This window comes from Mrakia frigida (assembly GCF_051309035.1).
Source record: "Mrakia frigida strain ATCC 22029 unplaced genomic scaffold BDY24scaffold_3, whole genome shotgun sequence".
Classification (NCBI taxonomy): domain Eukaryota; kingdom Fungi; phylum Basidiomycota; class Tremellomycetes; order Cystofilobasidiales; family Mrakiaceae; genus Mrakia; species Mrakia frigida.
The window spans coordinates 731496-753008 of record NW_027481278.1 but is presented as its reverse complement, the minus strand read 5'-3'; the positions used below and the strand labels follow the sequence as shown (position 1 = coordinate 753008).

The window sequence follows — 21513 nt, the reverse complement described above, 5'->3', positions numbered from 1 at the left end:
GGTCCATCCTCTGGAAGACTCCATCGTTTAATCCCCGATCCTCCAGTCACCTTCCCAACCCCCTCCTACCCTCCTCCTCCAGCTCCTCGAGGAGGAGGTCAAGCTCGAAACATCAACACGACGGCGTACAACAGAAATCAAGGTCAAGGCTCTTCAGCTAAAGGGTTGACCAAGAGAGAAGCGTACCTGCTCAACAAGCAGAGGCTGGCAGGGAAGACAGGGAAAGGCGAGGAGGAGCAAGGGCTGATTCGTCTTGGATCGAATGTGTGAGCTCAAGCGTCTCTCTTCCTTCTCGAAGATTGATCTAGTATCATCTCGCGCACCGTACTCATCTTATCCTTATCTTCACGTCGTTCTCTACCTTTCCAGGAGCTCGGTGGACGAAGGTCTCAACCTCAACACTTGGGACGTTCTCGAGGAAGCCAAGTTCATCGATCTCCCTCGAACCATAATCTCTCCTCCTCGGTTGGATCCCAAGACGGTTGAACCCTTCTCAGTCCATGGTGAGTCTTCGCCCTCTAGCTCTCCTTGAAGATCTGACCTTGTCGAAGCGGAAAGCAAGCTCAATGAAGTGTTTGGTCAGATTGGAAGCTGACAACTCGAACTCTTTCCCCTCCTTTTCCCCCTTCCTTTCTCTTTCCCAGGAATCCCCTCGCCCAAGCTCATCTGGTCTGCAGGGATGTGTGAGGTTCTGGACGAGATGGGTCATTCGGTCAAGTTCAGGGATCTGATTTCGAAGGATCCGAAGAGGAAGACTCTGGTGAGTCGAGCGAGCTCGAACTCGACTCCGCTGTCCTTCTCGTTCGAGTCTGACCCTCCTCCCTTCGTCGTACTGTCTTCAGGTCTTCTTCATTCGACACATCTTCTGTGGTCAATGTCAAGACTTCGTCAACCACTCCATCTCAGAACTCGATCCTGTCGCTTTGAAGCAAGCGAACGTCGGTGCGTCTTCTCCTCTCTTTCTTCCCTCCTTTGAGCAGCTCAAGCTCACGCCCTCCCACTTCCGTTTCCACTCCTCCCAGACGTCATCATCATCTCGAACGGTCACTGGCAAGTCATTAAGAAGTACAGGGAGTTGTTCACCTGCCCTTTCCCGATGTTCGTCGATGGAGGACGTCCAATCTACAACGTGAGTTATCGAGCTCTCTCCTCCCCCTCCTTGAGAATCACTGACGTCCCCCTCTTGAACATCGTCTTACCAGTACCTTGGCATGACTCTCATGAACAACGATTTCGGATCTCTGAAGCAGAGCGATCGTTCTCGTGAGTCGGTTCGAACTCGCGACGAGGCGTCTCCCTTTCTATCTCCTTTCTTCCGCTGACGCCTCCCTTTTCATTCTCAACCTCCTCAGGTTACAACGTCAAGACTGTTCCGGGTCAACTCGTTTCTGGAATCGGAAACGGCCTTTTTAGGATGCCTCTTCGACATCCAGGAAAGCTCACGCAGCTCGGTAAGCTCTACCTCGATTCCTCGTTAGCTCCACCTCGCCAGACTCGATGAAGTCCTACGATGCAGCCAAGTACTCTCCTCGACAACATCCTGCGAAAAAGAAGACTTCGTCGAGTCTGCGCTTCCTGGTCGAAAAAGGGCGAGACTGACGTTCGTTCTCTTTCTCGCCGCGTCTTCTTTCAGGAGGAGAGTTCGTTTTCGGTCCCGCTTCGACGATTCACTTCGCTCATCGAATGCAACACACCTCGGATCATTGGGAAGCCGTCGACGGTTCGTATTAACTCTCTCTCTCTCTCATTTCTACTCAACCAGTCGAGCTCGCATCAAACTGACAATCTCTCTCCCTCCCTCCTCCCTCCCTCTTCAGTCGCCGAAAAAGCAGGAGTCGACCCCGAATCCCACTTCCAAAACCTCGCCCTCACACCTATCAGCTCCAACCTCTCTCCCGCCCAACTACAAGCCCAACAACGCGTCCAAGCTCAACTTCTCCAAGCCACCCTCTCCGCCAAACAAGTCGCCGCCGAAGAACTCGCCTGGCAGCGCGACTGGGAACAACGACGAGAAGCCGAACTGGATCGAATCCATCGCAAGAAACTCGAGCGACGAGCGGGACGACTTCGAGATGGATCGAGGATCAGCAGCACAGATTCAGTCGGGATTTCGACTCCTCCTCGACCTGGAGGGATGATGACTCGGGAGGAGTTTGAAGCGGAGATGATGGCTAGGGAGAGGGAAAGAGCTTGGGAGGAGTACCAGGAGGCGGAGAAGCATCGACCTTGGACGGACAAGGAAGCGGAGGACAAGCTGGCCAACGCGTTGAGTTGCGTGAAGGTGACGGGGGATGGAGGGGAGGAGTACGAGGAGGAGAACGACCAGGAAGAGGAGCAGTTTGTTCAGTACGACGATCAGCAGCAGTACTACGAGGAGCAGGAAGGTGGACGACAGAGGAGGAAGCCGAGCACGACGACGGACGAGGAAGGGGAGGAGCTGAATTGGGATCAGGATCAGCCTTCTTCGCCTGAGTTTAGGAAGAAGTCGGCGTCGCTTTCAGAGGAGAGATCGGTGGGGATGAGCGGGTGGAGTGCGCCTACAGGGTCGAGATTTCGTTCGTAGATTTGTAGAGGTCGTCGTCGTTCTGTTCTGCTTCGTTCTCGTTTCGATTTCTTGGTCTTTTCTTTTCTTGGGTTTTTCTCTCGTCGCTATCACTCGCCTATTCCTTTTTCCGTTGTACTCGCTTTCTTTCTCTCGCTGCTAGCTACACATGCTTCTGATATACCGCTCTTTCCTTTTTTTTTTTCCTTCGTCGCGACGCGAGACGTCATGCTGCCCCCTCCTCTTCCAACCCTTGCCAGCCCACGTTTTTCGTCTCTGCTCTATCCCCAACAACCACTCCCCTAGCTCTCTTCTTGAAACCATGGCTTCTTGTACGTCTGCTCTTCCTACTACCCCTCTAGACCGAGTTCTAACCCTTCCCTGCTTTCCTGTTTCAGCTACTTCTTCTGAACCTCAACTCGAGGAGGACAAGGATCGCAGATTGATTGTCGTCTCGAATCGATTGCCCGTTACGATCTCAAAGGATGCGAAAGGAGAATACCACTTCAAGGTAAGCTGAACTCTCCCTCGCTGGCTCTTTGTGTTTGCTTGGGATGGAGAGGGGTGAGGCAGGAGTTCGAGAGAGGGAAAGATGGGAAGGGGAGGAGGAAGAAGGGCAGACGGCGGAAGGTGCTTCCTCGAGCTCGTTTCAGCTGCTCTCGAGCAGCTTTTCTTGCTCGGGATATTGAGCGATGGGAATATCCCACCTCCTACATTCATCCCACTCGAGTCTCGGACCCGAGGTCTCTCCTAGAAGCTGCTCAGAAGTCTTCCGAGATGGCTTCTCCCTCTCCCTCCCCCAACCGCCGAGCTCCCTTCCCTTCGACCCTCTTCCGAAGCCTCAACGCCATGACTGACTTCCTCTTCTCACTCTTCCTTCGATCAGATGTCCTCTGGAGGACTCGTTTCTGCTCTTTCCGGTTGCAAGAAGACCATGAGCTTTACGTGGAGTCAGTCCTCTTCCTCCTCCCTTCCTCCCAGCTCATCCTTGGGGCTGACCGCTCTCCTTTCCAACAGTCGGTTGGCCTGGTATTGAGATCCCTCTCAAGGACCGAGCTCACGTCAACCAGAGGCTGATGGACGAGCACCAGTGTCAGGCGGTTTACCTTTCGGATGATTTGGCGGATAAGCACTACAAGTGAGTCGAGATCAAGAACGAACGAGGAAGATGGGCTGAGGACTGACCTCTCCCTTCTTCACTCTCTAGTGGTTTCTCCAACTCCATCCTCTGGCCTCTTTTCCACTACCACCCAGGTCCGTTTCCTCTTCCTCTCTTTCTCGTCGCCTCAGCTCTCAAACTGACCTCCTCACTCTCGCCCCTTCCCCCTCAAACAGGAGAGATGAACTTCGACGAGTCGCACTGGCTCGCCTACCGAGCCGTCAACCTCACCTTCGCTCAGGTCGTTCTCTCCCAGGTCCGAAAGGGAGACATGGTCTGGGTTCAAGATTACCATCTCATGCTCCTCCCTCTTCTCCTCCGAGGACTCATCGCTGGAACCGCCGGAGGAAGCTACACTCGGAGAGAACTCGGAAGGGTCGTCGAAGGGATCCCTGAGGATGCTGAGCAGGATCAGGGAGAGAAGCCTGTGTCGGATAGGGCTCCCAAGGAGGGAGCGGAGAAGTTGAAGGAAGATGATATCAAGATTGGTTTCTTCCTGGTGAGTTGATCTCGAGCTCGGCTTTTCGTTCTTTCGCCTCAGAGCTGATCTTGCTCCTTGTTCTCCCTTTTTGCTCTCTAGCACACTCCTTTCCCATCTTCCGAGATTTACCGGTGAGTAGAAGACTCCGAAGCTACGTCTCTAGTTCCCTCGCTCTTTCTGACGATCTTCCCTTCTTCCAACGTCCGTCTCTTCAGAATTCTCCCCGTCCGACGAGAGATCCTCCTTGGAATCCTCCACTGCGATCTCATCGGATTCCACACCTACGACTACGCTCGTCATTTCCTCTCGTCGTGTACTCGAATCCTCGGTCTCCCTACCATGCCCAACGGAGTCGAGCTGGAAGGACACTACGCTCACGTCGGAACCTTCCCCATCGGTATCGAGCCTGGACAGTTCTCTGAGGTGAGTCTGAGCTCCGCTTCTCGATTAGCAACAACGTCCTCGAGCTGGGACTGACTCCGATTTGTTTGATTGCGCCTGCAGGGTCTGAAACGACCGACGGTTCAGAAGCGAATCAAGGAGCTCGAGCAGCGATTCGACGGTGTCAAGTTGATTGTTGGAGTGGATCGACTCGATTACATCAAGGGAGTTCCTCAGAAGCTTCATGCCCTTGAGCTGTTCCTGACTGAGCACCCTGAGTGGATCGGAAAGGTGAGCCTCCTCCTTCCTCTCGTTCTTCCTTCGCTTCGTCTCGTCGCGTCTCGTCGCTTCGTCAACCAACGAGCGCTTGCTGACTCGACCCTTTCCGTTTCTTGCTTTCTACGTTGCCTTTAGGTCGTCCTCGTTCAACTCGCCGTCCCATCTCGTCAAGACGTCGAGGAGTACCAGAACTTGCGAGCCACCGTCAACGAGCTCGTCGGACGAATCAACGGTCGATTCGGAACGGTCGAGTTCATGCCCATCCACTTCATGCACAAGTCCGTCCCCTTCGAGGAGCTTACTGCCATGTACGCTGTGGCCGACGCGTGTCTCGTGACGAGTACGAGGGATGGAATGAACTTGGTGAGTCGGTCTCGTCTCGTTTTGATCTTCGTGTTTCTCACGAACTGACTTTCGGCTCTTCGCTTTGTTTGTCGTGGCAGGTCTCGTACGAGTACATCGCCACTCAGGAACAGCGACATGGAACTATGATCTTGTCGGAGTTTGCTGGTGCAGCTCAAAGTTTGAACGGAAGTTTGATCATCAACCCTTGTTCGTCTTCCTCTCTCCTCTCTTCGACTTCGCTCGAACGCTCGACTGACTCTTCTCGCTTTCTTCGCTTCGTTCGCTCCAGGGGACGTCCACTCCACCGCCAACGCTATCCACGAGGCTATGACCATGGACCCTGAGACAAGGAAGGCCAACTTCAACAAGCTCAGCAAGGTTCGTCGTCGCGTCTTCTGCCCTTTTCCCTCCCCTCCTCACTTCTCAACTGACATTGCCTCCCATTCCCTCCTTCTTCGACCCAATAGTACGTCAACAAGTACACCGCCGAGCACTGGGGAACCACCTTCGTCAAGGAGCTCTCGTCTTCGAAGATCTAGATTCTCCTCACCTTTCCCCCTTCTCCCTGATGCCTTTCAACGACCCCATTCTACACCTCACCACCTTTCCTATCTTTCACATTTCCTTTCCTCTCACCTCCTGGAACGGTCACCTTTTTTCATTCTCTATATCTAGTAGCTTTGTTTTGGTTCTGGGACCTTCTCCGATCGATTTATTCAACGGGCGTCTATCGAACTCGAGAAGGCGAAGGCGTTGCTGCTGTGCGAGAGGTCGAGGCTGACGCTAGGTCCGGTTGAGCTTCTGGTAGGTGGAATTGGAAGAGAGGTCGGCGGGCGTAAAGAGCTGGAGGGAGAGAAGGGAAGGAGATGAGCTGAAGACGAGCCGAACGACGAGCGCGGAGGGGTGAGACTTACCAGCGTAAGAGTTCGAGAGCTTAGTAAACTGCTGAGCCAGACCCTTGAACGAGGGGAGGAGGTAGAGGCCTATTAGGGAGGGAGCGATGAGGGAGGAGTAGTCTTGGGTCAGGAGGAGAAGAGGAGTGGCCATCTTGGAAAGGGAAGAACAGGAGGAAGGGGTTGGGAGGAAGGAAGGAGAGGAAGGCGAAGTCGAGATCCTCTATCTCTCGACGGTAGGAAGAAGTGCAAGAGAGAGAGAGGTAGATGTGTATCACGATCTAAAACTAGAACACTATTTAAACATAAACAGAGGAACTGACGAGAAGAAAGCAAGGTCCAAACGACGCGTCTAAAAAGCAAAAACAAAGAGCGAGCTACTAACGGAACACAACTCCAGCAACTCCAGGTCTAGGGCCAAAGTCCATCCTGTCCAGCAAAGTCCTAGCCTCATCTCCAGGCTCGTAAGGTCCCTCCGTCGAAGGATGAGTCGCCTCGAACTGCAAACCCAACTCGGGAACGAGCACCGACACGCTCGACCTCGACTGATCCGCTCCGTTGATGACCGACGATCCGAGGATGACCGACCGGTAGGGACCTAGTCGACCAGCAGGAGGGGTAGGGAGAGGTTCGAAGACGTCCTTGGGGATGGGCGGGTAGGAGGAGAGGTCGTCGTTGGGAGCAGGGTTGGAGACGAGGTTGGGATCGATCGTCCTGGCGTATCTCGAGAGAGCGTACGCCCCCCAGAAGGACAGACTCTTCCTCTGAGTCTGCTGAACGAGCGAAGAGATGGAATCTGCAGCTGCGATAGCTCGATGCATCTCCTCGTCGTTCATCAACGCCGTTTCCAACGACGACGACTTCCCTCCTCCCTTCTCGCTCTCCTCCACCAACAACGCGTGCTTGATCTGCCAATGAGCGATCAGATCCGCGTATCTCCTCAGCGGACTCGTAACCCTCACGTATCCACCCTCCTTCTCCTCCAATCCCATCATCCAATGAGCTCCAGGACGCGACTGCATCGCTCCGGGGAGGAAGACGACTCCGAACCTGGCGATGTCGAACGGACTGACGTTACCTGTCCTCGGATCTCTCGACTCGAGGAGCTGAGCCATGGAGTCCTGTGTCGTTCCGACGGGTGAAGGGTACGTTCGGTAAGGACCTGGGATGTTTCGATCCCTGAAGAACCGTCCTGCGACGTTTCCGGCGAGGGTCATGACGATGGAGACGATTTCCGTGGCTTCGTCCGTGGCTGGGGATTGGACCTCGTAGTCGACGACTGGAGATCCTGAGGCGAGAATGGCGGAGGAGGAGGAAGGATGGACAGGAAGGGAGGGAAGGGGTTTGGGAGAGACTTTGACGTTGAAGGCGGGAAGAGACCAGTTGAGACCTCCTTTTCGAAGTCGACGGAAGGCGACTGCTCGTGAAGTTCGGAGGAGGAGTTGGAGGTCGGGGGTCCAGGACGGGAGGGGTTCGGAGAGGAGTTTGGAGGGAGGGCGGACGAGAGGAGATCCGAGAGGGAAGGAGGTTGGACGACGACGACCGCCGAGGAGTTGGCAGACGGTCGAGTAGGTGGTGACGTTGATGTTGTGGATGATTCCTGCTCGAATCTTGTAGTCTACGACTTCTCCTGAGCTCTCGTTCACCTCGGCGGAGAAGGTCATACACTCCTGGCCTTCTCCAGCGACGAGCTTCCCGTTCTTCCCCAGCGAGAACCGTTCGATGGAGATCTCCTCGGGAAGGAGGGCGAAGTTGCCTTGAGGGAGGTAGGACGTTGAGGATCGTTGAGCGGCGAGTCTACTGAGGCGATGTTTGGGGTGGAGGAGGGTTGTAGGGTCGGCGATGTGCGCATGGATCCAGACGTGTCCTTCCTTCGAGGATCGTTCGACGGAGACTCCGTCGTCGAGTTCCGAGGCCTCGATGTCGTCGATAACGTAGACGGGGAGGTCTCCGAAGTCGTGTCGGATGGAGGAGAGGGGGTCGGAGGGGTAAAACTCGTCGGGTCCGAGGGAGTTGTAGGTCGAGAGAGACGGCGACGACTTGACCGATTTCCCTCCCTTCTTCGCCTCGACCTCCTCCTTCTTCTCCAACGCCTCGAACAAATCCCTGACCCCATCATCCTCCTTGGCCCTAGCCTCCAGCTCGATCAACCCAAACATCGTTCCAACGTCGTCCCAAGGAGTTCGCACTCCGACCTCGACGAGGAACTGAAAGGTCGCCTTCGCGTCTACGGTTCCTCCGTATCGATCGATCTTCTTGAGCAGGGTTGGGACCGTTGAAGCGAAGGGAGAGCGTTGATTTTTGGAGTTGAGGAAGGAGGATTGGATGTGGGAGAGGATGACTCGGTCGGAGGTGGTGAAGGTTGGGAGAGAAGGGTCGGAGTCGAGAGGAGCGAGAGAGGGAGGCGGTGAAGACGAGGAAGAGGCGAGGTGAGAGGAGAGGAGAGGTCGAGTGTGATCGATGATGGTTTGGCATTTTGTGATGAAGGAAGGGATGTTGTGGTGTCTTGAGAAGCAGCGAAGGGATAAAAACGAGTCAGCTCGAGCGAACGACGCGTCGACAAAGGAGGTTCGACTTACTTCGACTTCATCCACCCGTCCACCAGCTCCATCTCCTTCACATCCTCCTCACTCCTCACCCTCCAAATCTCCGTCTTCCACTGAGCCGTCTCCTGAGCGATGAAGCACTCTGGCCTCTTCATCATCGACCTATAAACCCTATGCAGCCTCAACTCCTTGAACAACTCCGTCTCCTCCTTCTCGACCTTCGCCTCCCCACCCTCCAAGATCCTCCTCGCCTCCCTCCTTCTCTCCGTCTCCTCCTTAACCCATTCTGCCACCTGAGCCGTCGTAACGAGCACTCTCTTCCTCCTCGCCTCCTCGTCCTGCTCTTCGAACGCTTTGAACCTGAACCTCTCCCACGCCTCGTCCATGACGGGATCGATCTCGTTCCTGAGCTCCGTCGAGTCCGTGAGGATCTGTCTTAGCGATCCAACGATCTTGGAGCGAGCGGCTGTCTCGGAGGCGGTCATCTCGAGGTCGACGATCCCGGTTTGTTGGATGAGGGAGAGCGGGATGGAGTTGGACGAGAAGGCGAAGAGGACGGATTCGGCGTAAGGGTAGACGATGGTTCCTGCTGGAGTGAGCATTCGAAGGCGTAAACGTTCCTCGAGAATGACGGTATCGAGGACAACTCCGATGATCCTTGTCTGAGCTCTGAGTGAAGAGGGAGCGGGAGGGGGTGAACGAGAGGAAGTCAGTTTTTGAGCAGAGCGTGAGCTTCTTGAGATCGAAACGACATAGGAGGTCGGCAATAGCATATTCGGGACTGACTTTAAGGCTTCCAGAATAGTTCCAGGCTGGAAGACGACCTTTGAAGGCGCGTTTCTTCCTCCCTCCTCCTCTGTTCCGTGGACGTGGTTCCATTCGACGTCCTTGGAAGACGAAGGGATCGTTACTTCTGGAGTCCGCTTGACGCTTGCTTTGATGAATGGTGGTGGAGGTTTACGGGATGATGTCGACTGAGATGATAGGTCTCGAAGGAATGAAGGGAGGGCGTCGTAGCGGGGAGAGGAGGCAGAGGAGGAGAGTGAAGAAGAGGAGGTCGTCGTCCGACGAGAGCCTGTATTTGATGAAGAGAATCGGGCCGTCTTTTGGAACTGAGATGTTGATGGTCCTGGAGATGAAAGTGACGATAAAGGAAGGGAGGAAGAACAGGAGGAAGAGGAGGAGGAGGAAGGGAGGGAAGCTGTCGAAGTTGAGCTCGAAGAAAAGGAGGAGGGCCCTGTTGAATGGATTCCACGACCGAGCGACGAAGCTGCCGAACGAGCCAGAGATCTCGAAGACCGAGATGAGAGAAGCATCGGACAAGAAGGGTATAGGAGGTCTGTGAAGTCGACCTTGGAAGTTGGGAGCTGAAAGAAGGGAAGGGGAAAGGAAGAGAGGGAGGAGAGCAAAGCGGGGTTGAATTTCGAGAGCCAGAATTGACTTTCCTTCCTCCTCAGCTCTCTTTCCCTCAAACCACCTCCTTCTCCCCTTTCTCGGCTTTCTCTAGTAGCAGGTCACCTTTCTTATCGACTCAGCTCGACCCCCTTCCAACTCGTACTCAAAAACAGCTCAGCTTCAGCTCTCCGAGGGATGTTCAAACGACTCGCAAAGAAGAGGGATCGAGACGAAGAGGACGAGGCTTCAGGAATGAAGGAGATCAAGGCTATCCTCAACATGGGAGGAGAAGACGAGATCTCAGGAGAATCAGACTCGGACTCCGATGACGAGGACGACGATTCCTCAGACGACGGAGAGGATGGAGAGGAGGGAGAGGAAGGAGGTGAGCTCAACTTTCAGTTCTCCCTGCCTCGCGACCTTGATCCCTTCGTTTGCTCGTCCTCTTCGAGAACTAACCCTGACTCCACGTTGACTCATATCTACAGAGGACGGCTCTGACGGAGAGGACGATGATGAGAGTATGGACGACGAGGAAGAGGCTGAGGACGGAGAAGCTACCGTGTTCGACAGTGAGTTTGAGCTTCGCTTCCCTCCCTCCCTCTCCCTCTCCCCTTTCTTTCCTCCCTGGAGCTCATCAGAGCCTCAGTCCTTGTACTCACACCTCTTTTCGCTTCATCATATTCTCCTCTACAGCCCCAATACCGATTCCTCTCAACAAAATCGCCAGTTCGCCTCTCTACCCCGATCCTTCGAACCCAGCTCACCAGGCCTGCATCCTCTGCCCCGACAAGGTCCTCAAGAACCAGCAGATGACCGACTCCCACATGACTTCCAAGGTTCGTAGTCTCCGCCTTGCTGTAATTCGAGTGACGATGAAACTGTCCGAGCTCAAATCTGACCTTCAAACTCTCCTCCTCTCCTCTCAGTCGCACAAACGCGCTCTGGCTCGATTTGTCGCTCACCTGCAGAAGGGAGATCCTGGATCCGAGGATGGAAGGGTTATCGTCGAGGAGATCAACACTCTTCTCGAGAAGGAGACGAAGAAGCTGGAGAGGATGAAGGAGATGTACGCTGCTGAGATCGTGAGTTTTGACCTTCCCTCTCTCTTCTTCGCGTCTTCGTCTCACGCGCTATTCGCTCCCATTGCTCTCTTCGATCACTGCTCCCTACAAATCATCGAGCTCCCACTGACGCTTTTCCCTCTTGTCTCGTCTTCGGCTTCTACAGAAGGGCAAGTCGCTCGAAAACCGAACCAACGCCAAAGCCAAACGACTCGCCAAACGAGCTCTCAAAGCCGCTGCCGCCGATCCCAACTCCACCGCCACCCCTTCCACCAGCATTCAAAAGCCCAAGCAGAAGAAGTCGGAGCAACCCTCGAACCCTGGAGAGCCCAGCAAGACCCAGCAGAGGAAGGCCGCTCGAAGGGAGGAGTCGATCCAGAAGAAGAGGGCTGCGAGGGAGGCTGCTAGGATTGCGAACGGTGGGAAGGACGAGGGAAGTGTGGTTGATTCGGAAACCTCTGAGGTGAGTAGGATAATTTCTTCACAGCTCGAACTTGAGATCCTCCGACTCTCCGGCGCGTCTCGAGTTGGACGAGAGGGAAGCAAACGCGTCCTGACCTCTTCCTCTTCTTCCCTTTCTCCTCAGCTCGTCCCCTCGAAACCCATCAAACGATCCAAGCTCGCCGCCGCCAAAGCTGAATCTTCCCCTGCTAACCGTCGTGGAGGAGGAGGAGCTCGAGCGAAGGCTGCGAAGAAGAGCAAAGGCGGAGGAATGACCGAGGAGGAGGCTGCGAAGAGGACTGCCGAGGGACGAGCGAAGAAGGCTGCTGCTACCAAGCCCGCGGATAGAGGTTGGGGAGCTAGGAAGGCTGCTGCTGTTTCGGAGAGGAAGGAGGGGGGCGGAGAGAAGAGGGAAGGAGGTGGAGCGAGGAAGGAGAGAGGTGGAAGTGGAGCAGGTGGGAAGAAGGTCGAGAGGGCTTGAGCGTGTTGGGTTTCTCGGTAGTTTGAGATCTGTATGCTACGACGTCTTCGATATTGCGTTTGACTTGTGAGAACGAAAGTCTCGAGTGAGTTGAGACGTGACGTCGTCCTTGCCTTGCGTTCTCTCTTTCCGCTTCAGAGCTTATGCAAAGTCAGAAGCGAGTCGTCATAATCTATATTACAAAGGGTGAAGGAGAAGTGGGGAAGTCGTAGACGAAGTTCGTGAGAGAAAGCAAAACGAAGGAGAGCTGAGAGGAGAGAGAGGTCAGAGCGAAGACTAAACAAGCCTCGAAGAAAGAGAGAGGTGTGGGTAAGTAAGCAAAGCGAGGGTGTGCGTAATATGTAATCCGAACCCGAGCCAAACATGCTACAACAGCAAACGAAATCGAGACAAGGAGGTACGAAATCTAGAAGAAAGATCCAAACACGCCTCCCTTCCCTGACCCTCCTCCTCCTCCTCGAGAACCGAACCCACCTCGACGATGATCGATCGAGGGTTGCTGGGAGTCTTGTCGGAGGTTGATGAGGCTTTGGAGGGAGGCCATAACCTGCGAGGAAAGGGAGACGAAACGAACGAGGGAGAGGAGAAGTCAGCGGCGTGAGAGCGAAAAGAGAAGAGGGAACGAGAAAGCCGAGAGACGAACCTTCTCGAGCTTATCCTTGCGTTCCTGGAGGTCGAGATGAGCTCGTATGGTTGGGTTCTCCCGAGCGAAGGTGGTGTTTTTCTGCGAGCAAGAACAGAGGAAGGGAGGTCAGCCACGGTGAGGGAGGAAGAGAGAGAGAGCGAAGGCGGAGAAGGGACGAACGAGAAGATCGGGTCGAAGACCGGAGTCGATTCCACTCAAGAACTGTAGAGAGAAAGAGTGAGAAAAGAGTCAGTAAGGAATTCGAAGGAGGAGGGAAAGGAGGAGGGAGATGAGACGCGTCGGACGAACAGTGTAGAAGAAGGGATCAAGAAGCTCGACGTCTGGAGGAAGCGGAACGACCAGAACGGATGTCAGTACGAGAAGACGAAGCCCGTCGACTGAGAGAAAGGAGGAGGAACTCACTGATGAACATGACTGAAGTGTAAGCAAGTTTATCGGCGACGACGTTGAGGAATGCTTCCGGACAGAAAGCCTTCTCGTCTGGACCCGACTTGCATCGTTTCGACCGAAGGGCCTGCCGACGAAGCTTGATGATGGCGAGTCGATCTTGGAAGATCATGGCGTGACGAGCTGAAGATTAAGGGAACGAAGGAAGAACGAAAGTCAGGTCAGTTTCGAGATCGACAACGACGACGCGTCGAGTTCTCCCTCCCCCCTAGAACGAGAGCGACGACGGAACTCCAGGGAAAAAAAAATGGACGTACCTTCAGCCAAATGCGCCGCATTGTACTTGTACGCATCCATCGGCGGCACCACTTCCTCCACCTCCTCCTCTCCGTTCCTCGCCCTCTCCAGCTTCCTCTTCAAAATCTCCCTCTTCATCGTCTCCACCTCCCCCACGTACCTCACCAACCCATCCAACGTCCTCCTCCCACCCACCCTCTTCCTAATCTCCCCAAGTTTCCCCTCCATCAACCCACACTCCCGTTCCAACAACTCCTCCGCTCTCGCTCTCCCAACCTCCCACTCCCGATCCTCCACCTCGACCTCGTACTTGAACGGCTTGATACAGTTCTCCACCTGGTCCGACGTCACCGGAACTCGTTCTCGCAGGATGGAATGCGAGAACTGGATGATCTGCTCGGCTGCGTCCGGGTGGAAGGAGAAGGGTTCTCCCTCCGCGATGGTATCGATGAGTTGACGAAGTCCATCTGCGACGAGGTTGGTGGAGTCTCTCCCCACTCCCGACTTGGTGAGTAAGGATTTGGCTGTTTCGAGTTTGTGTTCCCAGAGAGGGTCGAGGTCGTCGGAGCCAGGGTTGGAGGAAGCGTGGGAGAGGGTGAGGTCGGTGGAGGTTCGAGGATCGGCCCAGTAGAGCTGCTCGAGGATGTTGAGGAGTTTGTCGTCGAGTTTGGATTTGAGGATGGTACGGATTCGAGGTTTGGAGAATTGGGTGGAGAAGTCTCGGAAGCGAGCTTTGAGGGTGTCGAGGGTTTCGGCGACGTACGAATCGGGGGAGACGCGTCGGTCGTTGTATTGGACCTGTGGGAGGAAGGGAGAGATAGGAAAGGAAGAGAAAGAGGTCAGTCGAAGCTCGAGATAGAAGCAGGTGAAGTCGAGAGGAGAGCTCGAGCAAGGACGGAAGGAAGGGAAGAAGAAAAAACGAAACCGACGCGACGCACCTTGAATTGATAACTCGCCGCCTCCAACTCCAACTGCACCGCGTTCGTAATCCCATGCAGACTGTTCGCCATACTCGTCTCCAACACACCCATCAACCTCTTCCTCAACGTATCCGTCCCAACCAACAGGCCCTCCCCAGGCTTCCTAAACACCTTCGCATTCTCCCCTCCAAAGAACCCTGCCTCCCTCTTCAACACCGCTCCCGTCACATCGTCCACCGTCCCTCCCAGACCCAGCAACTTCTTCGGCTGCTTGCACACCACCCCAATGTACCCCAGGTGCAACGGATATCGGTTTCCCTTCAAGATCTGAGCTCCCAGAGCAGGGGCGACGAGATCCATCTTGGTCACGACTCCGATCGTCCTCAACCCCAACGGATCCACCTCCCTACTCGCCTTCAGCGCAGGTGAATTCGCCAGATCCACGTCCGCCGCACACACAGCTAAGATGATGTTCGGTTCCTGGATATACCTCTCGCAGAGAGCGGCGATCTTGGTCTGGAGTTCGGGAGGTTGATCCATCGACGCGATTTGGATGTAGCCTGGGAGGTCGACGAGGGTGAGGTCTGGGACGTTCGGGGAGTAGATCCGAAGGTCGATGGGGTCGTTGGAGACTGCTTCGGAGGCGGGGACGGAGAGGTTGAGGTCTGTGAGGGTTTTCTGGATGGCTGAGAAGTCGGTGAGGTGGGTGAGGGAGAGGGAGGGGAAGTCGCCGTATTCGACTGGGTGAGGGTTGGAGGGTGTGGGAGGGGTGTGGATGAGAGTGAGTTCGATGGGTCGTCGAGTGACCATGTTGTCTCCTCTGCGAGAGAGAAGATGAACGAAAGAAGGGAAAGAGAGAGAGATCAGAAAGGACGGGAGAGAAGAACGCGACGAGGGAGAGAGAGTGTGAGCTCACTTTGGAAGGAACTCGTGTCCAACGATCGCCTCCAGCACACTACTCTTCCCTGAGCTCTGAGATCCAACGACAACGATGCTAGGAAGCTTGAGACTGTCCGACTGATCGATGGAGAGGAGGACCTGTCGAATTTCGATGAGCTTCTTTGTCAACTGCATCAGGTTGGAATCGTCCTCGTCCTCCTCCTGAACGACCTGAGTCTTGCTTGTCGCCGTCAGAGCAGCGAGAGCGGCTATCGTAGGAGCTGGTGGTGGTACTCCTCCTCCTCCTCCTCCTTCGCTGGACGACGACTGTTCTCCTCCTCCCTCGTCGACGACGACCTCCTCCTCTCCTCCGACGCTCCCTTCCTTGAACCACTTCCAGCTCGACCTGATCCATTCTGGAGCCTGAACGTCCGTCGACGCATCCGAGAGACCTTCCTTCGCTTGGTTCAGCTTGGCTTGAAGGGTCGAGAAGGTGTCTGAAGCGACGTCTGAGGCTGAGTTGAAGGTGGACGAGGCTGAGTTGAAGAAGGACGAGGTCGTGGAGGAGACTTGATCGCCGATGGTCGTCAGGAGGTCGTTCGTAGAGTTTCGGAAAGCTACAAAGTACGAGAGGGTAGATCTTAGTATCAGGTACCTCGTAGTAAAGTCAGAAAGGTGGAAATATGCTTACATTCGAGCTTGTAGGAAGCAGCGGTGAAGGCTCCTCCTCCGATGGCGGCTCCCGTGATTGGGACCCTAAGGGATCTCCCTAGGAGTCTACCGAACTGACCGAACGAGATGGGTCGAATGGAGAGGGTTCGAGAGAAGGGAGAAGTCGAGGAGTAAGGGGAAGGGTTGGTGGAGGAGAGTGGACGACGAGGGAGGAAGAAGGATCGAACTTGAAGAGGGGGAGAGGAAGGAAGGAGTCGACCAGGAGGAAGGCGACGAGGTCGAAGCATTCGAAGGCCAGGTGGGATGGGTTCGAAGCTCTAAGGAGAAGGGGAAGAGAGCGTCCTGAGAGTTGATACAGGTTTCTGAAGTGGAGTGAGAGTTGGGAGAGAGGAAGGAAGGAAGAGAGGTCGAAGGGGCTCGACGAAAGAAGGCCGGAGAGAGCGTCAGCGTCGTCGCCGAGGTCCCTCCAAACATCCATCTCCTCCAGATTTCTATACAACCATGTCCTCCACTCTCATCGAAGCAGTAAGTCCTCTCGGCTCGCATTCAGCTCTCCAAGCTAACTCTCTTCATCTCTCAGGACGAAGACGACGTTCTCTCCTTCACCCAACCCGCTCCTTCCTCCTCTCGATCTCCCATCCCTCCTCCTCAACAACCACAACAGCAGCAAGCCTCTTCCTCGTCTTCTTCTCAGCCTCAAGGAGTCTCAGGTCGTATAGGCTCAGGTCCTACAAGATCCAACATCGGAGGAGTCAGAGTCGAGACGGTTCGTCCCTTTCCCTTCCTTCATCTCTCGCTTCGTTCGTTCGAGCTCACCTTCTTCTCCTTCCCTTCGTTCGTTCTCTCTCAACAGAGGTACACAGGGATGAACACCCTCGATGAGCCCGTCTCAGAAACCATCGTTCGTTTCCTCCTCTTGCTCCTTCTTCTCTCCTTCTCTCTTCAAACCCTCGCTTCGTTGAGCTCAACCCTCTCCTCCTTCCTCCCATCTCTCCAGCTTCGCGACCTCAAATCCATCTACGCCAAACTCCTCCAAGTCCTCTACCCTCCCCGAGCAGGCTCCTCCGGCTCAGGAGGTTCTGAGCTGTTGAAGGAATGGGATCTTTGGGGTCCGCTGGTCATCTGTCTCGCGTTGGCTATCGTCCTGAGTCTTGATGTGAGTCGAGCTTCAGCTTCCCCTTTCCTTCGGTTTTGAGCTGACGGTTTTCGTTGGACGCGTTGCTGGATGGCTCCTAGGCCCCAGCAGATCAATCCATCCAAGCCTTCTCGATGGTCATCTCCCTCGTGGCTCTCGGAAGTGTGGTCGTTACGGTCAACGCTCAGTTGCTGGGTGGGAAGGTGTATGTCTCCCGTTTCCCTCTTCCTCTTCCTCTCTCCCACTCTCCCATCTCTCAACCTAACCCTTCCTTCCCCTCTCTCATCTTCCTCATTCAACACCCACAGATCATTCTTCCAATCTCTCGTTCGTCCCCGTCCCTCCTCCTCTCTTTCCTCTCGAAACCGCGTCCTGACTGACCTCCTCCCGTTTTCGTTCGATCGTTCGCCACCAGTGCGTCCTAGGGTACTGCGTCGCCCCTCTCCTCCTAGCATCCATCATCTCCTACTTCCTTCACTCCATCTGGATCAGGCTGCCCGTCTCGTTGGGAAGCGTCGCGTGGGCTGTTTGGGGTGCGTCCGCCTCGTCCTTCGTTTTGTTCTGTTCGAGAAGAGAAGAGAAAGACGGACGCTGACTGTTTCGGGTTCGGATCGGGTTGGATGTTGCAGCCAGCGTCAACTTCATGTCCGGCACGCGTCTGCCTAGCTCGAGGCAGAGCCTGGCGGTCTACCCTTTGTTCTTGTTCTACTTCATTCGTGCGTCTCCCCGTTCCTCCTTCCTCTCCCTCTCCTCCGTTTCTTTCCCGATTGTCGTCTCGCACAAAACTGACTTCTTTTTCCCCTTGCGTTTTGTCTCGCAGTCGCTTGGATGATCCTGATCCAGTAGTCTAGAGAGCAGAAGAGGACGAAACGGGGACGAGACGAGACGAGGGAGGGACGTGAGTTGGGTTTGGGGACGAAGGGAGGGAAGGCCAGGTCGAGGTGAGAGGGCTGGGATGGGAGGAGCAATGAGAGGTTTCGGTTTGGGTTTTATCTAGAGCGTTTGATCATCTCGTTGTGTCGGAGAGAGAAAAGAGAGGAGGAGAGAGAGAGAGAGAGAAGGAGAGAGGCGGTGGCGAGAGCGCGTTCGTCCCTCGTTGAGCGTTCCTACGAGATGAAGAGTGCTAGACTTCAGTGACTCAGGGTTGATATAAGAAGCTTGAGGGAGTGGTTGATGTCTGTGGACATTCCGAGCTTCCGAAAAAAAAAAAAGAGCGAGGTCGAGAGAGCTCGGAAAGAGATGAAACCGCGCGACGCGTCTGTCGTCCGCTCTCCATCTCCTCAAAGCGCCTTCCCCAGACCTTCAGGAACTCCGAACGAACGAGCTGGTACACTCTCGGGTCTCTTTCCTTTCTCGTTTCTTCCCCTCTTCCCAGCCCTCGCACAACAGCAGCAGTCAAGGTCATCATGGATCCCCGTCTCCCTTGCTCCCCTCCCCCTTCTCACCCTCCTCCTTCTTCCCCTTCCCCCCACCCAGCAACCCCGCCACCTCCTTCTTCAGCCCTTGAATCTCCGTCTCCAACTCGTCTCGTTCTCTTGCACTCGCATCCGGTATCGACAAGAGCAGGAGGAGTTTGAGTTCGTGCGTGAGTTTGAGGAGGTTGGTCGAGTTTCGAAGGAGGGAGGAGGACAGGAGCGGGGTGGATAAAGGCGTGAGGGAGGTGGAGGGGGACTGCGTACAAACGAGGAGGAGGAGGTTAAGTGTATGTGGAAGGAGAGAGAGGGACGAAGAAGAGAAGGGAGGAAAAGGGAGAAACAAAGAGACGAGACGAGCTCAACATTCCCTCCCTCCTTTCTCTTCTTTCGTCTCCTTCGTTTCTTTAACAACAACAACAAACAAACGCCCACTCAACTCACCCCGAAAACATCCACCAACCCTCCCAGTCCACTCGCCAACCCCGAAATCTCCGAATCGACCCTCTCGTTCCACTCCTTCTCCGCCCTCTCGAGGTACTCGTCCGGATCGCTCCCAACGGGATTATTCACAACCTGTCCCGGAGCAGATCCCGAGCCTGAAGCAGCTGCAGCTGCTGCGCGTTTCGGCAGAAGAGAGGCGGCGAGAGGGCGAGGGGCGGTGTAGTCGTTTTTGATGATTTTGGGAGGCATGGAGGGGGAGAGAGGGGGAGGAGGGAGGAAGGGAGAAGGAGTGGTTGATTCTGGGCAAGCGAGAGGTTGAGCTGAGATCCGACGAGAGGACGGGGGAGAGATGAAGAGAGTGTATCTGGGGTTGGTGTGGATGATTTTGAGTCCGAATCGATGATGGGAGATGGGAGCAAAACAAGAAGTGAGCTCGAAATGAATCCGTTGAGCTTTCGCTTCCCTTCCTTCCTCTCTCTCCCTCTCAACACCGACCCTCCGAAACGCAAAGCTTCATCCCATGGATGCTTCTTCTCCCTCAGCCCTACACCTCCCCTAGGGAATACGCTCAAGCTCTCGCTTCAGCTGTCAACTCTCCCATCTTCAAGACGCTCACCGTTCGTTCCCTTCCCCTGCATTTGAGCTCTCTCGCTTCCTTCGACTGAACTCTTCGCCGTTTTGAACCCGACCAGGTCGAGATCCACCACCTAGACCTCTTCACTTCCTTGAAACCTTGGGAAAAACTGCCCCTGGACTGGCAAGCTTGGTTCGACGAGGAGTGTGAGAGTCTGCAGGAGCTCGAGGGGAAGATGAGGGATGTGAGGAGTTTGGGGAGAGGTTCGGGATGTGAGTCTTTCGTGTGTTGATGGTTGAGCTCGGAAGCTGATTTGTTGTTTGATGAAACAGTGATTGGACGACCGGATTCGTTAACGGAGCTGCTGGAGCTTTGTAGGACTCTGCCGCTGCCTAGAGAGTACGTGAGGAAGAAGGAGGAGGAGGAGGTGAGTTTCGTCGCTTTGGCTTCTTCGTTGTTTCTTTCGTTTCTTCTGCTCGACTGACGAGATTTCCCCTTGTTATTTTTTCACAGTCCTCTCCGTTACCTAAATCCGTCCTCGTCGGCATGTCGGGAAAGAAAGAGCTCGAAGTCCGTCGTTTTAGAGATATCGCGTTCGAACTTTCGTCGAGACGAGGACTCAGGAAAGCTGTCGTTCGTTTCTCTCTTTTCCCTTCCCTTCTTCCTCTTTCTTTCCCTTCAGTTCACCAACCCCTTTTCTTCTCTCTCGTCTCGCCTCGATCTCCAGGACATAGGAGCAGGCCAAGGCTACCTCTCTCGAACCCTCTCCCTCACCACCTCCTCCTCTCAAACCCAACCCTCCTCTCCCGCTTCGTCCCTCCAACTCCTCGCCATCGACGCCTCCTCAACCCAAATCCTCGGCTCCCAAACTTTCGGCTCCAAACCCTCCTCCTCACCTTCAGCCATCACTTACCTCGTCCAGAAGATCGAGGGCGCTCATTCCGCTTCCAAGGAGATCGAAACCTGGTTGGGTCCCAACGAGGAGGAAGAGGGATTGATCATTGGGTTGCATGCCTGTGGGAAGTTGACGGACGATACGATTGGGATGTTTCTGAGGAACGGGAGGTTGAAAGGGTTGGTGGTTGTTGGGTGTAAGTCGTTCGTTTTGAGCCTTAGATCATCATCCAAGGACGCGTCGAATCGAAACTGACTTTTTCGTGTTTGGCTCTCTGCTCGTTTTTTTGGTTCGGAAGGCTGCTATCATCACCTCCGAAGCGGGACGGGGGAAGGTTGTTTCCCTACGTCGAAGGTTTTCAAAGATCTGGGAGTGGAATGGAGTTCTACAGCTCAGATGGCGGGAGTGCAGAACGTTACGAGTTGGGAGGAGGGAGCAGGGAGCGAGCCGACGAGCGAGGAAGTGGTTAGGAGGAGGGAGGAGAGGAGGAAGGGTGCGAGACTAAGGTGAGCAGACTTCACTCTCTTCCCATCGCTTCTCTCGAGCACTGACTCTCTTCCCGCGTCTGCCTTTCTCTCTCGTAAGAACCCATCATCGTCGCCTCCTCACCCCTCTCCTCTCCCACCCTTTCCTCCCACCCACACCTCACGTTCTCCCTCTCGGCTCCCTCCCCTCCTCCTCCTCTCCTACCTTCCGATCCTACGCCCTCTCAGCCCTCACCAAACTCAACCTCCTCGCCTCCCTCTCAACCGACCAAACCGAAACCGTCCTGCTCGAGGCGGATCGGTTGGAAGAAGAGTTTGCAGAGGACTGGAGGTGGGAAGGGAAAGGAAGGGTGATTGAGAATCTGGTTAAGATCTTGGGAGGGTTGGTTGAGTCGTGAGTCCACGGGTGGCGGGTTGAAACGAGTGAAAGAGGGAGGGGAGAAGGTGTTGACGCGTTTTTTTTTTTTTTGTTGGTTTGGGCATTGGGAAGGACGATCGCGATGGATAGGTATCTGTTCTTGAAGGAGCAGGAGGAAGTGAAGAAGGTGGATCTGGTGGTGGGGTGGGAGTACGAGGTCAGTCCGAGGAATTTGGTGCTGGTGGCCGAGAAGTGGTGAGGGAGGAAGAGGCGACGAGAGGGAGAGAGAGGGCGAGAGAGAAAGAGGTGTTTTTTGTCGTAGATTTTCGGGGTTGTGCTTACGGTGATTTTCCTTGTTTCGTGGGAATGGTTTGAAAGCTGTTGGATGAGCTTGAGTTGACT

The 21513-nt window shown here is 54.9% G+C and overlaps 8 protein-coding genes across 8 annotated transcripts; 6 read left to right on the top strand and 2 right to left on the bottom strand.

The window, feature by feature from the left end:
• Positions 1-631: 631 nt before the first annotated feature.
• BDY24DRAFT_336102 (uncharacterized protein) lies at positions 632-1267 on the top strand (the record flags this gene model as incomplete). Its single annotated transcript, XM_076637219.1, has 3 exons — positions 632-760; positions 843-942; positions 1023-1267. Coding segments are annotated over 3 exons (474 nt in total), but the record flags the coding sequence as incomplete, so codon positions are not given.
• Positions 1268-3077: 1810 nt separating this feature from the next.
• On the top strand, positions 3078-5848 carry TPS1 (alpha,alpha-trehalose-phosphate synthase (UDP-forming) TPS1). Its single transcript, XM_076636184.1, has 11 exons — positions 3078-3492; positions 3560-3680; positions 3750-3796; positions 3878-4200; positions 4282-4313; positions 4398-4605; positions 4687-4854; positions 4978-5205; positions 5286-5394; positions 5477-5565; positions 5655-5848. The coding sequence occupies exons 1-11, from the start codon at positions 3429-3431 to the stop codon at positions 5724-5726; spliced, it is 1461 nt and encodes a 486-aa protein (XP_076500370.1). The 5' UTR covers positions 3078-3428; the 3' UTR covers positions 5727-5848.
• A 397-nt stretch (positions 5849-6245) lies between these two features.
• Positions 6246-10011, bottom strand: DSS1 (exoribonuclease II). Its single transcript, XM_076638734.1, has 3 exons — positions 9413-10011; positions 8660-9295; positions 6246-8585 (listed from the first exon to the last, which is right to left on the bottom strand). Exons 1-3 carry the CDS (start codon positions 9940-9942, stop codon positions 6461-6463), a joined length of 3291 nt encoding a protein of 1096 aa, XP_076500369.1. The 5' UTR covers positions 9943-10011; the 3' UTR covers positions 6246-6460.
• An 81-nt stretch (positions 10012-10092) lies between these two features.
• On the top strand, positions 10093-12070 carry BDY24DRAFT_162803 (C2H2-type zinc finger protein). The gene is made up of 5 exons (XM_076636183.1): positions 10093-10593; positions 10718-10860; positions 10951-11106; positions 11252-11548; positions 11672-12070. The coding sequence occupies exons 1-5, from the start codon at positions 10545-10547 to the stop codon at positions 12005-12007; spliced, it is 981 nt and encodes a 326-aa protein (XP_076500368.1). The 5' UTR covers positions 10093-10544; the 3' UTR covers positions 12008-12070.
• Positions 12071-12153: 83 nt separating this feature from the next.
• On the bottom strand, positions 12154-16270 carry MGM1 (dynamin-related GTPase MGM1). The gene is made up of 9 exons (XM_076638733.1): positions 15828-16270; positions 15174-15753; positions 14276-15077; positions 13358-14135; positions 13056-13223; positions 12942-12973; positions 12813-12854; positions 12651-12731; positions 12154-12554 (listed from the first exon to the last, which is right to left on the bottom strand). The coding sequence occupies exons 1-9, from the start codon at positions 16093-16095 to the stop codon at positions 12414-12416; spliced, it is 2892 nt and encodes a 963-aa protein (XP_076500367.1). The 5' UTR covers positions 16096-16270; the 3' UTR covers positions 12154-12413.
• Position 16271: 1 nt separating this feature from the next.
• Positions 16272-18028, top strand: BDY24DRAFT_377055 (Yip1 domain-containing protein). Its single transcript, XM_076638732.1, has 8 exons — positions 16272-16574; positions 16662-16709; positions 16806-16964; positions 17045-17148; positions 17252-17270; positions 17359-17476; positions 17573-17659; positions 17764-18028. The coding sequence occupies exons 2-8, from the start codon at positions 16674-16676 to the stop codon at positions 17787-17789; spliced, it is 549 nt and encodes a 182-aa protein (XP_076500366.1). The 5' UTR covers positions 16272-16574; positions 16662-16673; the 3' UTR covers positions 17790-18028.
• A 396-nt stretch (positions 18029-18424) lies between these two features.
• BDY24DRAFT_377052 (uncharacterized protein) lies at positions 18425-19284 on the top strand. Its single transcript, XM_076638731.1, has one exon. It carries the CDS (start codon positions 18648-18650, stop codon positions 19020-19022), a length of 375 nt encoding a protein of 124 aa, XP_076500365.1. The 5' UTR covers positions 18425-18647; the 3' UTR covers positions 19023-19284.
• On the top strand, positions 19285-21476 carry BDY24DRAFT_377047 (methyltransferase domain-containing protein). Its single transcript, XM_076638730.1, has 8 exons — positions 19285-19416; positions 19492-19645; positions 19706-19800; positions 19887-20006; positions 20101-20464; positions 20567-20774; positions 20854-21147; positions 21244-21476. Exons 1-8 carry the CDS (start codon positions 19324-19326, stop codon positions 21368-21370), a joined length of 1455 nt encoding a protein of 484 aa, XP_076500364.1. The 5' UTR covers positions 19285-19323; the 3' UTR covers positions 21371-21476.
• Positions 21477-21513: the final 37 nt, after the last annotated feature.